The sequence below is a fragment of the Lithobates pipiens genome, unplaced genomic scaffold (genome assembly GCF_037356315.1).
Source record: "Lithobates pipiens isolate NorthernLeopardFrog02 unplaced genomic scaffold, aLitPip1_a1.2 Scaffold_3, whole genome shotgun sequence".
In the NCBI taxonomy this organism is placed as follows: Eukaryota; Metazoa; Chordata; class Amphibia; order Anura; family Ranidae; genus Lithobates; species Lithobates pipiens.
This window is the reverse complement of record NW_027507790.1, coordinates 133,929,411-133,946,760: the sequence shown is the minus strand read 5'-3', so window position 1 is coordinate 133,946,760 and position 17,350 is coordinate 133,929,411. Positions and strand designations below refer to the sequence as shown.

Here is a 17,350-nt window from a genome sequence, read left to right as displayed (position 1 = left end):
ATCACCCCGCGTCTGAGCAGGTTCCTTACTGTTCCAAACAGGGCCGCCCGGCGAGCTGGGAGTAAAGGTATGCTGGAGGGGGAAAAAAAAAATAAAAAATCAGTTGGGTGGCCAAGAGAGGAACTCCATCTTGTAGACCGATTAAATCAGTTCGCAGACCCATTGGTTGGACAGGCGAGGCCCACCGAGCTGAAAACTCCCGAGTGTCGGGCAGGGGCAAACCTTCACACAGGGGCAGGCTTGTGAGACCAGGGACGGTTTTGTCCCTCAGCAGTCACCCTGTCGGACTGGGAGTGCTTACTTGACGTCTGGGGCGGACTAAAAATCCTTTCGAGTGGAAAATAGGGCCTTTGCCTGCAGCGTGGCTCCTTACCCTTCTTGGACTGTGGGAGCAATGTGCTCTTCCCACCTGTGACATTCTTAATAATGTCATCCAGCGAAGCTTCAAATAGTCGCTCGCCAAGGAAGGGCAAATCTGTCAGTTTTTTTTGATGCCTGGTCCGCAGACCAGCATTTTAGCCAGATCAGGCACCGTAGCACCACTGTGGATACCGATGCTCTGGAGAGCAGGGAAAGTGAATACAGGGCTGCATCCCAGACATATTTAAGGCCGTGTACCAGCAGGTCTGCTAGTTCTACGCACACTGGAGACTGCTGCTTCTCAACAACCGGGGGAGTCGACCATTTTTAAAGGAGGCTCTCTTCAAAGGGGTAATGCACCACCATCCTTTTTGGAACTGAAAAGGTCCGCTGAGGGGTTCCCCATTCCTTGAATATGAACTTATCAAAATAAGTCAGATACGGAAACACCTTAGGTGTACGGGCTGGTTTATGGGGGACAAGGTATAGGAGGAGGTGGTCAGAGACTGGGGACAAGGTATAGGAGGTGGTCAGACTGGAGACATGGTACAGGAGGAGGTGGTCAGAGACTGGGGACATGGTACAGGAGGTGGTCAGAGACTGGGGACATGGTAAAAGAGATAAGTGCAGCCAGTGTGTCCCCAGTAGTGCAGCCAGTGAAGGGAAGAGAGAGGAGAGCCGCCTGGTTGAACAGAGCGCTGGGAACATCACAGCTTTAAATTTCAATAGCTGTGTGTTCCCCGTCACACACAGCCTCTCCTCTTTGTCCAGGCACTTTGATAGACAGATCACCTGTCCAATCCTGGGATGGGTGATCGGTCTATCAAAGTTCCCTGGACAAGGGGCTGTATGTGACGGCACGCAACAGGGAACACACAGCTATTGAAATTAAAGCTGTGATGTTCCCGATGCTCTATTCAACCAGGCGGAGGATGGCTTTCCTGTGTTATACACCCCCTCATGATGGGCAGCAACAGTGGGGGGGGGGGCGAGTACCAAGTATCTGCTCACGCTTGATGGCTGGGATCTATATTTATCCAGCCAGCTGTTGATAGCAGATCAATATCTTGCGCAAAAGGCAAAAATCCCAGAAAAAAAATTCCCAGGACCAATTGTCCCAGCAGAGAGCCTAGGTCCTTCACTCAGCAGAAAAAAAAAACTGAGCTGCAGGAAGCAGGCTGAGGGGTTATAGCCAGAGGGATCACCACCTGGGCGGAACTGTACAGTTCTTTTGTTTTCACATGTATTACATGTTCTGCCTAGTTCTCTCCTGAAGGTGGCGTGATAACCTACGGTCAAGATTTAATGGAGCAGTGTTCGTCAATGAAAGAAATAAACGTTTCTTGGTTCCCTCCTAAAAAATTGTAGAGCCTTTTTGCTTAGGCACACTAGTGCCACAAGTCTCAGATCTCACGCTTCAGATATTCAGCTATAAAAAGGTATTGCTGTTTATCACTGCTAGGTTATTTGGAGTGAGAACCGTTGTCATTACTGTGCTCATCACTGTTCTGGCTGGAGATAGTTGTACCCAAGGTCCTGCGTCATTCAAATTGTAGATCTGTGCTTTCTACACCTCTTCTATTGTTGATTATTCCCTTCATCAGATCACCAGTCAGGGAAGCAGCTTTAGTATGTGGAAACAAAGCCCTACCTCTACCAAGATGGCCACCGCTACTCAAACGGTGTGGAAAAAGCCATAATAAATTCTGCAATAGAGAAATATCAGCCATAGAAAGACCATAGGCAAAACTGGTGACTAGTCACTTGCTCTCTACTTGCCTGTTATGTCACATCCTGTACATTTGAGGTCTACTTTAAATCAAGGATATCCTTCATTACAACCTTGACAGAAATCAGATCACATTTTAGAAGAAACTCAGATTTCTAGGACATTACAATCTTTTCCTCACTATATTCGCCATTGTTATATGGTAATGGTTTCCTACTAGAATGTTTATAAAAAACATTTTTGATTTTTTGCTAGCACATGGTGTTTAAATACTTGCAGTAATAAATCTCATTCAAGGGGATAAATTGAACATAAGAATGTTTTGCACACAGGCTGATACTTTTTGATGCAAGGCATCTTGACAGTCATTGTAATTACGTGCGGACATTGTGCACTGCTTCATAGTATCAGGTCAGCAGTTATTCTAATTTCTAATTGTGTTATAAAGCAAATATGAAAGTCGCCCCCCAAAAAAAAAAAAAAAAAAGTTTTAGTAATGTTTTAATTATGCACTTTATTTTTAGTGGAATAAACTATTGTTTTGCTTAAAGAACATCTTCACATTTGATGCAAACATGAAAGATCAGTTGATCAGTTACAAAAGTCAGTGGCACAGCAGCAACCTTTCATCATTAGAGGGCACTAGAACAAATTGCTCTGCAAGAAGTCTTTGACCCTATGTGAAGAAAATAAACAACTCAAAAATAAAACAAAAACAAGATTGTGTAGCTTCTGTAAAAGCACCTAACTGCATTGCAGTTGAGAAAGAAAGAAAGAAAGAAATAAAAAAAAAAAAAAAAAAAAAAAAAAAAAAACACAGAAAAAAATAAAACAAACAAACACACACAAAATATGCTGTGCCACAAAAAAAGGCAAGCTGAACACAAGTTAGAGCACATTGCATGACAATATCTTTTGCTGCAATTTTTTTTCAGATACTATTAGGCATTAGTTTAAAATACTCAACCAATGCCATAAACTAAACACGGCTTATAAATATTCTAGTCTCTTATAAACTAATACAGATCAGATTTCTTTTATTACTGTGTACAGATGTATGGTTACACTTTTGTTTTCTTACATATAGGTTACAAGGAAAACAAGCAACAGGAATCGCCATTGAAATTTTATCTTGTCCCTGCTGCATTGTGAATAGATGGAGGGCTGTCATGGTCAGACAGAAAGGAAGTGGCTGCTGCAGTTTCAGGAAACACAGATGTGAGGACATGACGGCACACGGGACATGTTCCGGACTGGAAAGAAGAAAGAAAACGTATAGTAAAACTTCTGTATAAAAAAGAAACACTTTTTATTTATGCAATTATTTTGGTATTTGAAATGTATTGCTTTATTTCAACACCATATAGTAACACTTCTATTGCAGTTTTTCTCGCTTTTTAATACATGCTGTATTAAAGGCTAAGTTCACCTTTAAAATAAAATGCACAGATTTGTAGAAAAATAAATAAATACAAAATAAAAAGTATTGTGGGGTTAGGGTTAGGATTGTCAGGTCCTGCAAACACTGGTTGATTTACTAAAGGAAAATAGACTGTGACCTTTGCAACTGCACTCCTTTTCCCAGCTTTGTGAATTTGGTGAAGCTTCGCTTTGCAAAAAATAACCAATGTAAAGGGCAAAAAAAAAAAGAGCAATTTTGCTTGCACATGATTAGATGAACTTCACCACATTCACAAAGCTTTGAGGAAAAGGAGTGTAACTGCACCTGCAAAGTGCACAGTCCATTTTCATTTAGCAAACCAACCCCATTGCCTTCCGCTTTTTTTCTCTCATAAACACCTTTGCAGTCCATTGGGAACTTGAAGCCATCTATTGCGGTGGCAGAAGTCTTGTAGCTTCTTAATTCACAGAATCCTGTAAATAAATAACGTGGCTGCGTGTCACATAGATAAGTGTTACAGCTGCTATGGGGAAGAACCACACCCCACCTGCTGTCAAATGACTGAGGGTGGTAGGAGAAAAGGGGGGATGTGGCTCCTGCTGTCAAAGGACTGAGGGTGGTAGGAGGAAAAACAGGTTACACCCTAAATATGGATGCAACATTAACAGATTCAAAAGGTGAACATCTTTTAAGATTCATTTTTTTCACTAGTGCCACAATAGACACTCCTGCTTCTGCGGTGGCTCCAGTTTGGATATGAGAACACATTCCGCTGCAGAGTATATTTTTGTGGGTAAACAGTAACCCATAACAATATGAACCACATAGCGTTTTAATAATTTAAATGCTCTTTAGGAAGGTGTGTCCTGCTTTTTCTTGCATACAGTATTAATGAGCATACAAACAACAAGCTACAAACTGGAATTGGAAGACTAAAAAAAAAACAAAAAAAAAAAAAAACACAACCACATGGATTATCTTGATTCACAAGTATCAAAAAAGGTGGATTTATAAACAGGTCACTTATCCATCTGAAGGAATACAGTAAGAAGAGGCAAGTCACCTGGACCTGACCTCATGCTTAACCACCTCGCACCCGCCCTATAGCCGAATGACGGCCGTAGAGAAGGCGCGTTCGTCCGGGTGGTCGTCCCTGGACGTCCTGATGTTTACTTCCGCAATGCTCGCCGCCGCGGGCGCGCATCGCGGAAGTTCTGTGTTCGCCGTGTCCCCCGGGGACGGGCAAACACAGATCGCTGTAAACGGCCAATCACAGCGGCCGTTTAGAGCGTGATCGGCGTGTCCAATGGGAGATGATCTCATATGTAAATATATGAGATCATCTCTCAGCGCCGCTCTCCCTCCTCGCACAGACAGTGTGAGAGGGGAGAGATGAACGGCTGCAGCGGCAGCCGTTCTGCCTCTAGTAAAAAAATAAAAAGTGCCACCCTCCCCCAGCAGTGCCATCCGCCCCAGTGCCATCTGCCCCAGTGCTACCTGCCCCCAGTGCCATCCACCCCAGTGCTACCTGCCCCCAGTGCCACCTGTCATCAGTGCCACGTATCAGTGCCATTTGTCATCAGTGCCACCTGTCAGTGTCACGTGCCATCTGTTGTCAGTGTCACGTGTCATCAATGCCACGTATTAGTGCCATCTGTCATCAGTGTCACGTGTCATCAATGCCACGTATTAGTGCCATCTGTCATCGGTGGCACGTATTAGTGCCACGTGTCATCAGTGCCACGTGTCATCAGTGCCACATTAGTGCCATCTGTCATCAGTGCCACATATTAGTGCCATCTGTCATCAGTGTCACATGTCATTGTCCTGGTGCTTCAAAAGTGTAATAAATAGTCAACAAGTTAGATGTGTAATTTATGTTCCTAGAACACATGATGGCGCTACCTGCATGTTGGGCCTCTCTATGTGGCCAGGCTGTGAAAAAGTCCCACACATGTGGTATTGTAATACTCAGGAGGAGTAGCAGAATTTTTTGGGGGGGGTGTCATTTGTGGTATACACATGCCACGTGAGAGAAATAACCTATTACAATGACAATTTTGTGGAGAAAAAAAAAAATAATGAAAAATCTTAATTTTGCAAAGAATTGTGGGAGAAAAATGACAACATCAAAAAGCTCACTATGCCTCTTACTAAATACCTTGGAATGTCTACTTTCCAAAAAGGGGTCATTTGGGGGGTATTTGTACTTTCCTGACTTGTTCGGGTCACAAGAAGCGAGATAGGCCACCAGTACATCAGATGTGATCAATTTTGTGCGATTCGCACCACACCTTGTAGACTCTCTAACTTTCACAAAGACCAAATATCCACTAATTTTGGTTATTTTTACCAAAGATATGGAGCAGTATAAATTGTGGCCAAAATTTATGAAGAAAAATTAATAATTTGCATAATTCTGTCACAGAAACAAAAAAATATGCGTTTTTTTCAAAATTTTCGGCCTTTTTTCATTTATAGCGCAAAAAATAAAAACCCCAGAGGTGATCAAATACCACCAAAAGAAAGCTCTATTTGTGGGAAAAAAAAGGACAAAAAATTCATTTGGGTACAGTGTTGCATGACTGAGTAATTGTCATTCAAATTGTGAGCACCGAAAGCTGAAAATTGGTCTGGGCAGGAAGGGTGTTTAAGTGCCCAGTAAGCAAGTGGTTAAAGTACATCTGTCAAATGAAAACAAAAATAATCCTCCAATTCTGGCCTCTCTAGCTGCTTACCTACCATGTTGATGTGTTGGCATCAATGATTTGAGTGACAGACCTAGGACAAATATAGAGATATGGAATGCCAACACTTTTGTGACATGCGTGTGTTGTAAGCATATTGCAGGTCTGACGCAAAAGTGTAAAAAAAAAAAAATAAAAAAAAAAAAAAAAAAAGACACAGCCAGGCAATTCGTAATTTAGGAACATGGCCAGAAATTGCAGCCTAAACACCAGTGCTCTCACTCTCTACAAGCTGAACTAAATGGTGTTATATACTTGGCTGTACTCTCTAAAAAAGGGGCTATGTGAATTTAAGGACCTGATGAGTAGAAATACAAATCTTTTAGCAGTTATAAGGGAGGTAACATCTCCCTTACCTGTATGTCATCTGTATATTTAGCGGTTTGCCTGGAGTTTAGCTTTAAAGATGAAAGGATATATAGGTATTGTACATCTACATATTCTAGATCAGGGGGTACTCTCAATCACAAAATGGATTTTTTTATAAAGTAAATACTGTAAACTACTTTAGTAGTGAGAAATTAACATCCTGCACTTTCACGCCTCAGATTAGGGGTGCACCAAATGGGTTTTTTGGTGCCGAAACATATACCGAAAATGAAAAATACACTAGGCCAAAAACGATACCGAAACCTATTTAAAAAAAATATATTTTTATACAGGAGATGGTCAGAGACTGGGGACGTGGTACAGGAGATGGTCAGAGACTGGGGACGTGGTACAGGAGATGGTCAGAGACTGGGGACGTGGTACAGGAGATGGTCAGAGACTGGGGACGTGGTACAGGAGATGGTCAGAGACTGGGGACGTGGTACAGGAGATGGTCAGAGACTGGGGACGTGGTACAGGAGATGGTCAGAGACTGGGGACGTGGTACAGGAGATGGTCAGAGACTGGGGACGTGGTACAGGAGATGGTCAGAGACTGGGGACGTGGTACAGGAGATGGTCAGAGACTGGGGACGTGGTACAGGAGATGGTCAGAGACTGGGGACGTGGTACAGGAGATGGTCAGAGACTGGGGACGTGGTACAGGAGATGGTCAGAGAGAGGACGGGGTACAGGAGGTGTCCCCCATTGCAGCCAGTGTGTGCCCCATTGCAGGCCAGTGTGCGTGTGCCCCATTGCAGGCCAGTGTGCGTGTGCCCCATTTTGCAGCCAGCCTGTGCAGGGAAGAGGAGAGCCGCCTGTTTGATCACAGCACCGGGAACCTCACAGCTTTCATTTCAATAGCTGTGTGTTCCCAGCTGCGCGCTGTCACACACAGCCCCTCCCCCTTGTCCGGGCACTTTGATAGACAGATCATCCGTCCAATCCTGTGGGTGATCTGTCCATCAAAGTGCCTGGACAAGGGGGAGGGGCTGTGTGTGACGGCACGGCCGGGAAAACACACAGCTATTGAAATGAAAGCTGTGATGTTCCCGGCACTGTGATTAAACAGGCGGCGGAGGCGGCTATCCTGCGCTATAGGACACCCCCATGATGGGTGGCACCAGGGGCCACGCCCCATTTTCGGCTCCATTATCGGCCGTTTTTCTCTTTCGGCAAATTTGCCGAAAAGGGCATTTTTGGCCGATATGTTTCGGCGGCCGAAATTTCGGTGCATCCCTACCTCAGATCAGCCCAAATTCCTGCACCTTCACACCTCAGATCACTGCGCCCCCCCTGCAAATCTGCCCCACCATTGTAACCCCCTGCACATCTGCCCCACCACTGTACCACCCTGCTCTTCTGTCCAACCACTGTACCGCCATGCACACCTGCTCCACCACTGAACCATTTTCTCATCTGTCCTAACACTGAACTTATGTGCTCATCTGCCACACCACTGTAACCCCCCTTTCTCATCTGCCGCACGACCATACCTCCTGCACATTTGCCCCACCTCTGTTCCCCCCGTTCTTCTGCCCCACCACTGTAACCCCCTGCTCATGTGCGCCACCAACGTACCTTCTTTCTCCTCTGCGCCACCACTGTAACCCCCTGCTCATCTGTCCCCCCAATTTACCTCCCTTTTCTTCTGCACCAACACTTAAACCCCCCCCCGCTCATCTGTCCCACCATTGCAAACCCCTATTCATCTGCACCATCCCTGTACTCCCCTGCTTTTATCTCACCGCTGAACCCCCTTTCTCATACTTCCCCTTGCTCTTCTGTTTCACCACTTTAACCCCCCTGCTCATCTGGTCAATCAATGTACGCCTTTTCTCATCTGTCCTATCAATGTACCCATTTCTCATCTGCCCCACCACTGTACCTCCCTGCATATCTGCTCCACCACCATATCCCCATGCTCTTCTGTCTCACTACTGAATCACCTTCTCATCTGCCCCAACACTGAACCCATCTGCCCCACCACTATAACCCGCTTTCTCAACTGCTCCACCAATTTACTTCCTGCGCACGTCTCACCTCTGTACCCACTTGTTCTTCTGCCCCACAAATACATCTCCTTTCACATCTGCCCCACTGCTCTACCCCTGCTTTTCTGCCCAAACATTGAACCCCCTGCTCATCTGGCCCATCACTGTACACCCCCTGCACAACTGGCCCACTTACTAAACTAAACCCCATTCTCTTCCAATACCGTGCCTCCCTGCACATCTCTGAACCCCTTCTGGTTATTTTCCCCACCGCTGTACCCTCCTGCTCATCTGCTCCACCACTGTACCCTCTTCTTAATGATATGCAGTGGTGAAAGTAAGCAGAGATAATACATCTACCTGTCATGGCACACGCCTGCTGATCCATCTCTCGCATCCAGCCCATGTGCTTGTATGTGATGTCACAAACAAGCATCTGGAATGGATGTGCAATAAGCTCAGGTCAAGGGCATTTTCTGAAAGCAGTGGGCCTGTGCAGGATCATAATTTGGGCCCCTGCAGCTGAGAAAAGTGGTTGGATGTGATTTTCATTGCGCTGAATACTGGCTGTGGCTTAATACTGGCGATGGCTTAAAGGGACACAGAGTGCAGGGGGTTCAGTATAATTGGCGCAAAGGCTCAGGAATAATTTCAAAGTTCCCAGTAATGCCACAAACGGTCAGCTGTTTGTGGTTCTCAATCACAGTGAAATCCCTTCTTTCTGAGATTGGTAGTAGTGACCAAGCGAGTCATCTTCCTCCAGATGGTGGACAGGGCTAGGAGGACTGTGAATGGCTTTAGAAGTAGCCAAGACAGTCCTCCTCCTGGAAACAGGGGCCGCCACCCCCCCCCCCCCAGCAGAACTGCACCCATTCCCACCCCCCCCACCATCACCAAAGCCAACGATTGAAGGTACAGCAAAGTTAGAGAACCAATGTTTACCATCTTTTACAATGTGTGTGGGCACAGTGCCTCCCCCTCGGTCTAAGTGCGGCATGGGGAACTCAAATTGTAATTCATTGGTATCTTACTAACACTACCTTGTGCTGCCCTGCTGATGGGGGAGGGAGTAGAGTGCAAGCAAGAGGCTTCAAGTGCCGCTTGTGGCACCAGCGACGGGGGTTGCCTTTCCCCTAGAACTGTAATTAGAAAACTGCAGTAAGGGACTGGCATGTACTGTAGAATGAGACTGCAAGGCAGGGTCGGTGTCTGTCTGTGTCCACTCCTTCAAAATAAGTTACAATCCCTGAAGCTTTTGATTGCTAAAGGATTACAATATGTAAAGTGGCAGAGGACTGCACCATGAAAACAGTTTTCGGTACCAAGCTGTAATACCCCTCTGGTGCATAGACATCAAAATGTTTACAGATATGACATAGGAGTAAACATAGGAGTATATTCATTTAAAGACACTTACTTTTTGTAGCCAAAGTGTAACACAAGACTTATGGAATATGTGATGACAAGGAAGTTCTGTTAATATTTCCTCTTTGATATACTCACTACAGCATATGGCACAGCATTGCTCTTGACCTACAACTTAAAAAAAAAAAAAAAAAGTTAGGGCATGGCATGTTCATGACAGGACTAATACACTTTCCCATCTCCAAAACAGAGTGGAAAGTTTTTGGTATACAGAGATCATTTGGCACCATAGAACTGACAAAGGTGCAGCACTGGATGAAGATTTCTGGGAAGATCAACAGGTATTTTCTTTTGCATTTATCACACAGATATTACAAAACACGGTCAATAAAGTGAGTTTAAATGATCACATTGTAAAACAACCCATTCAGTTTACAGTGAAAGGCAAAACATTTTCCCAGTGAATGGCTGTGGGGGGGGGGGGTGACAGGACAAGTCTGATCATTGGAGGAGAGCACAGAGTTCCCAGCATGGCTAGAGAACTGACCAGTGTGTTCTCCTGCTTAGTGTGGTCAGTTTCAGGGATTTCACATAAACAAAGCAATACAAAGAATAGGATATTTTCTCATACAAGTACATGGTATAGCAGGCACATATCAGGAATATGAAGTGTTGAGGTAACAAATGCTTTAACAGCTCAAAAGGGAGCAAATAAAACATTTAGGCCGGGTTCACATATATGCAGCCGCAGGTTTGTGCCTGGGGTCTGCTGTGTCTTTTCACAGGTTTCAATTGTAGACTGAACTCGCACCTGAATCGGACAGGACCCTTTTTGAACATGGACCAATAGGGTAGGTCTCTAAGAATTCAGCTACATTAACAGAGGTCAACCAGCATATGACCTGCCTAACACATAGAAACAATTTAAATTCAATAACTTACTTATGTGGTCATCTGTAAGAATTATCTGAGGAAGACAGTCAATGCTTTCTTTGGTAGCTGGAGGGTGAGCCTGTTCCACGTCTACAGCCAATGATTCCAAGTGAGCCAAAGCAGTCTGTTTAAAAGTAAAAGATTCACAAATTAAAAAACAAAATGCCACTTGATTTGAATCACAGTCTACATCCAGTGCATAGGAGGAAAAGTTCCCTAATTAAACACCTTGCCGCCGACCGTACACCTATATGCAGGCTCACTGAAGTTAATCTATTTTGTGAGGCTACATATATGTGTACATGTATTTGCGCTGGTGGCACACTGCATGGAGACTGGGATCTCACTGAGCACCAGGTCTCAATCTAACCATTGGGAACTGGGAAGTCTGGTTCCCGGTCACCTGATAGCGTGCATTTTTCCCTCTTGAATGTAGAGAAAGATGCATTGTACCTTTTTTCTACTCGCTAAAGAAAAATGTAAACTAAGTGTTTTTGGGCCAGTTTTCCTTTGGCAATATATAAAAATAAAAAATAAAACACACACCACACAAGAGATGCATTACCACCAAATAAAGGTCCAGTTTGCCCTTAAAAATAAAAAAAGTTATAATTCACCTGGATATGCCAAGTAATTGTGATGATATGTACAATTTTACTTACGCATGTCAAAGTTGCTAAATTTTTTTCAGGCGTTAGGATTTGTTTTACCCTCTCATCAAGGAGTTACATAGTTACACATAGTTATTATGTAATTATGGTCACTTTATAAGTATTCATTTATAATAGCCATTTGTGCTGTCGCATCAACTTAATAAAACAGGCAAAAGTGAAACCTTGCAGCTTCACTTTCTGGTTCCCACTGGTCCCTGCTGTAAGTGATGTAGATACCCGCAGGTGGCACGGTATCTATGCCCCGAAGTGGGAGCAAGATACCTGTATTAGAAAGGTATATGCTCCCGCCCCCCCCCGAAAGATGTCAACTGTGACACCGGAGGAGGGGGGGGTGGGAGGATTCCATTTTGTGTGGAACTCCGCTTTAACATGATTTAAAGCAGATGCTTTTTATTTTAAAAAAATTTTTTAGGGTTACAAACGCTTTGATAATCAAGACCAGTAAGGACCAAGAGAAACATTTTTGTTTTCATACCAGAAGATTGGGAATATTAACATTTCCAGCACAAAATGGCTCCCCTGTACAGCCACAGCCCGGCCTCCAAACAGTACCATCTTCCTGTAAAACACAAGCTCCCTGTGCACCTACTCCGCAGAGCCCCACACTATTCAAGCCCCCTCATGATGTTGTATTCCTAAATTAGAATAATGACCCTTTGGCAGGACACTCCCTGGCCTGCTGACAATGCACTGCAGCTTCTTATGTGGTACGCACAAAAGTCAGTCTGAGAAATGCTGGGCACAGTGCAAACACACACACACACACACACACACACACACTGCAGGAATTGAAAGTCAGTTCAGAGAGTATTCCATACAACTCCTGGGCAAGTATCAATTTCTAAAAGCAGCCTGGATTGTGATAATGACTTCCATCAGGTGACACAGTCTGCTGTAATGCCCATCTTAAAATTTGCTTGGTGCAAACAGGAGTATTATATGACCTTATAAAATGGGAAAGTCTATGCACGTGCAACCAGCTCCAATGAGATTTACGCAGCTGCTGTGATTCACTCATAAAATTCCTCTTGAATAACATTAATATAGAATCCAAGCTACCAAAATATTTTTGCAAATCAACAATGCAACCATCAGTTCCTCCCCTCGCTCCATGGTACTAAGTGTAATCCTAGACTCTGATTTGAGGCTGAAACAACAAGTCAATCGTTGTCCCCTTTTTAACAAATGAAACCACCAAGCTCCTCATTCACTCCCTCATTATCTCTTGCCTTGACTATTGCAACTCCTTTCTCATTGGCCTGCCTCTCCATAGGCTATTCCCTCTTCAGTCTATCATGAATGCTGCTGTCAGACTTATCCACCTTACCAACCACTCAGTGTCTACCAACCCTCTCCTCCAATCCCTACACTGGCTACCAATCGCCCAGTGAATTAAATTTAAAATACAAACCACAACATACAAAGCCATTCACAACTCTGCTCCGAGCTACATCACCAATCTGGTCTCCAAATATCACCCAAACTGTCCTCGCCACTCTTCTCAAGACCTCCTACTCTCAAGCTCCCTTGTCTCCTCCTCCTATGGTCGCCTCCAGAATTTCTCCAGAGCCTCTCCCATCCTCTGGAACTCGCTACCTCAACCTGTCCAGCTATCCCTACTCTTGCTACCTTCAGGCAAATCCCTGAAAATGCATCTCTTCAGAGAAGCCCATCATTGTTTCAACTAAACTTTTACCACTTCCATGAACTCATTCCCCACAGTTACAACCTTTTATACTACCTGCCCCATCCTATTAGATTGTAAGCTCTTCTGAGCAGGGCCCTCTTAATCCTCTTGTAATTTATTGCACTATAACTGTATTGTCTCCCTTTTTAGATTGTAAAGTGCTGCGTAAACTGTTGCCGCTATATAAATACTATAAATTTGCAGAACCATGTCAGTATATCTATGCATATTCCATTCAATTTGCAATTACTTGATTACAATTTAAAAAAAAGCAAAAAATAAAAAAAATAAAAGCAACAAACAAACACTACCTCCATTGCCTGAGCAAGACGCTCTTCAAGAGCCATATATGTAAGAAGGTGAGGATCCATGAAGGACATAGCTTGTGCTACACCAATACCTTCACCAAAGTCATCCAGCAATCTGTTAAAGGAAAAAAAAAATAAAAAAAAAGTTAAGTTTCATATTTTGGGAGTACAGTACAATACAGGAAGACCCTGGATTATAAGCTTGTACCTTCAGGCGATTGTCTTGAAAGCTTACCTGTGTCCAGCTAGAACCCTACCCCACTCTGAGCTCTCAGTTTTGCAGCAAGCAATGCAGAGTAACCATTTATCTTAATTGTACAGTACACATGCCGAGTATTCACAGACCCAGGGATGTCCAAAAGCAATGAATGTGAGGGGTGGGCAACTAGGCAAACAAAACTGTACCAACAGGCCCAGCAACAAGGGTCAAAAGGATCCAATTTGTGCCGCAGAAAGAACCTTGTGGTTGAAAGTTGCATCTGTAGTAGAAAAACTGAACATCCACCTGGCAGAACTTAGAAAAGGTATGAACAGAGGAACAGGTAGTGCCCTCACAAAGCTGGGCTACTAATACCTGGTGCCGGAATGCCTAGGAAACTCCCACTGATCTGGTGGCGTGGTAACATAAAAAGGGCAGGAGGAGATTTATCCTTGAGTGTAAAGCTCCAGCGATCAGATATTATATCCATTGAATGATGGTAGACCTGGAGTCCCTTGCGAGGTTCTAAGTATAGACAAATAGAGAATCTGTCTTTTGGATCAAAGCTGTTGCTTTGGAGGTAGATTTCTATGGCTTTGACTACGTCCAGCCAATGGAGAGCCATTTTCTTTAAGCGCTTTGGAGCAGTGCATAAGGATGGTAGGACTAGGTCTTTACTTATGTGGAACACTGACATCAGTGTGGGAAGGAAGGAGGGTCTTAGGTGTGGGTGTAAGATTACCTTGTCATTGTGAAGAAAGAGGAATAGTTCCTTACAAGAGATGCCAACACAGATACAGATACATCGGACAGACATGATAGCAAACAAAAAGACCACTTTGAACAAGAGGTCAACTAAGTAGATATCCCTGATGGGTTCAAAGGGTAGTTCCTGGTAGAGAACCAAGTTGAGTTCCCAAAAGGAAGCAAAGGGTGCTGCAAGGTGGACTTTATGAAAGATACACCTTGAATAAAAGGTTTTTTTACAATAGAGAACAAAGTCAGAGGTGTTTGAAATAGAATACATTGCCTTCAAAAGGGCAAACATGTGAGGCCTTTTTTTTTTTTTTTTTTTTTTAAACACACGCAGGAAGCTTCAGCAGTCCAGACTTTGAGCCAAAACATTCTGTGAATGAGGATTAGGGACAGTCCGGAAATTTCTATTATCCCATGTTCTAGGCATCCAAACAAAAGAGCAGAGCAGAGCAGAGCAGAAGGCGACTGCTGTAATTGCTCAGTTAAGGCATGGTCCTGGAATACAGGATTGTGTTGGTTGTGCTTTGTCCTAGTCCAGTTTCCTTCAGTAGGACATACTGAAATTGCTGCAAGAGCTGGCTGCATAATTGAGCCTGCCCCTGTAAAGAGCCTTTAAAGGCAAAACCCAGCTTTTGGTCACTTTAAAATAGTTGTTTTTGAAAGTAATTATTTGGATAAACTTGGTCCAAACAGATGTGTCTGCTGTGAGTTCTGTATGAACTGCCTGTAGCGTCAGCCACTTACAATATACAGCACTGTGTTCTGCCAGAGCTATGGGGAAATCCTGTCCCACTCCTGAAACAAAATCCAAGTTGGGCTGAGCACCGATAAGCTCTGTATTTTTTGAATGAGTACAAGGCTTCATCTGATTTTCTGGAGGTAGAGATTGTGACATCATCCGCCCACCTCAGCCAATCAGAGAAAGCCTTTTACTCGTTCAGAAAACACAAAAGCATCCTTTTTTTGTTCCAGGAGCAGAAGGCCAGTGTACTGCTCATGGAATACAGCGGTCTACTGTATTTAGCTGATGATGCATACAATTTATACAGCACTCATAGTAGGTGCATCGGTTTGTGAAGGCAAAATTTAATTTGGACCAGCTTGGTCCAAATAAACGATTTTAGAAAAGTGACAGAAAGAGTTAGAAAAGTTTGACATGCCCAATAGTTGATATTTATATTTGTAAGGATATTTCTCTAAATGTACCTGCTATTAGGACCTACAGAACATTTGTTCTGCTCAGACCAGGGATCTTATTTATTTAAAAGGCCTATAAATTAGGAAGTAATTTTAAAAAAGCTTTGTTGCTTGGTGCATGTAAACAGATAAGCCAATTGTACTCCATAAAGGTGACCCCACTGAGAACAGATGATATGTCACAACATATTGCAACAGTATTTTTATTTTTTGTGAAATATATATATTACAATACCTTTTAGCAAAAAAAAAAAAAAAAAAGTCAGACTGTGGCTACAAAGCATTTCATCAGCCTCCCCATTTTCAGTTACTGGGACTGTTGTAGCATTTTAACATTGTTGGTGCTCACAAGGTCAGTGGCAGCAGCCGGGAGCTTCCATGACAATATAGGACTACAATTCAGATACTGACATTTCCTGAACTGTGTAACGTATGGACTGGCTGCTTGTCTAGAAAGATGCCAACTTTGGATGCCTGAACAAATGTGACAAGGGCCTTCTCAAGAAAAAAGAATATAAAGGCATTCCCTGGATCAGCAAAATCTAACAGATAAGTAGTATTGCAAGCGTTACACTTAGGCTTCATTCACATGGGCATACTAAAGCATATAACCGTTTGAGGGCCATGTTTGCACACAAAGGCTACACGAGTGTTTTGTACATTTGCATGCAGGCAGTCCCATTTATGTCAACTGGGTCAGGTTTCCCAATTCGACATCTGTGTTGGTGCATATCCCCAAATAAAGACAGACAGTCGGATTGCCTGCACGCCAATGCACAAAAGCCTGTGCATCCTGTGCAGGCAAACATGGCTCTTACGCATATGTGTAAGGCTTTGTTCACACAGGTGCACTAAAATGCACATCATCAAGCAACCACTTATCTTGTTGGGTCATATTAAATTTTTTTATATACGTGTATGAGCTGTTCTACCTACCTAAAGATTTTGTACTCCTGTATATGCAGTCCTGAGATTTACATAAAACTCTGCTACACAGCATAGCCCTGGCTGTTAGTCAAGTAACACTTACAGGTCGTCTCCCTCCCCCAGCCTGTGATTGCATAGTACAGAAGAAGCTGACTGATGAATTTATCCCTCTGTTAGTGGGCACTATACCAGGCCAAATTCAAGTACTAACGATGCTTAGAGAAAAAGGGGGGGGGGGGGGGGGACAAAACACAGCACATAATTTCATGATGTATTAAAGCCGTAGTAAGCTCTCCCCCTCAGATGCAATTTTTTAACTATGCCATTATATTAAGTTATTCTAACACATTCTGCATCCTTATTCAGCCCCAATCACATTACTTTGTTCAAGAAGTTTACAAATGTGTGCCCCCTAGTATAAGCCAGCACCATCTTAAAGGGGTTGTAAAGGTAAATGTTTTTTCACCTTAATGCATTCTATGCATTAAAATGAAAAAAAAAAAACATCATCTCACAGTGCCGGCGCCCCCAGTCCCCCCGTTTTACTTACCTCACCCCTCGAAAGTCCCGCGCTCGCCCCCGTCGTCCTCTTAACCAATCAGCCTGGCCGCTGATTGGCTGGAGTGGATGGATGGAAGGCAGCGCATCCATTGGCTCATGCTGCTGTCAATCATATCCAATGACGCCACGTGTTGGGTGGGCGG

At 43.7% G+C, this 17,350-nt stretch overlaps 1 protein-coding gene across 4 annotated transcripts in view; it reads right to left on the bottom strand.

The window, feature by feature from the left end:
• Positions 1 to 2,574: 2,574 nt before the first annotated feature.
• Positions 2,575 to 17,350, bottom strand: part of PJA2 (praja ring finger ubiquitin ligase 2) — a 76,087-nt gene continuing 61,311 nt past the window's right edge. For all 4 annotated transcript variants that reach the window (XM_077462305.1, XM_077462303.1, XM_077462302.1 and 1 more), the window contains 4 exons: positions 13,571 to 13,682; positions 10,908 to 11,022; positions 10,018 to 10,139; positions 2,575 to 3,342 (listed from right to left, as the gene is read on the bottom strand). In XM_077462305.1, coding sequence (XP_077318431.1) covers positions 3,217 to 3,342; positions 10,018 to 10,139; positions 10,908 to 11,022; positions 13,571 to 13,682 — 475 coding nt within the window. In that variant the 3' untranslated portion in view covers positions 2,575 to 3,216. The remainder of the gene's footprint in view (positions 3,343 to 10,017; positions 10,140 to 10,907; positions 11,023 to 13,570; positions 13,683 to 17,350) is intronic.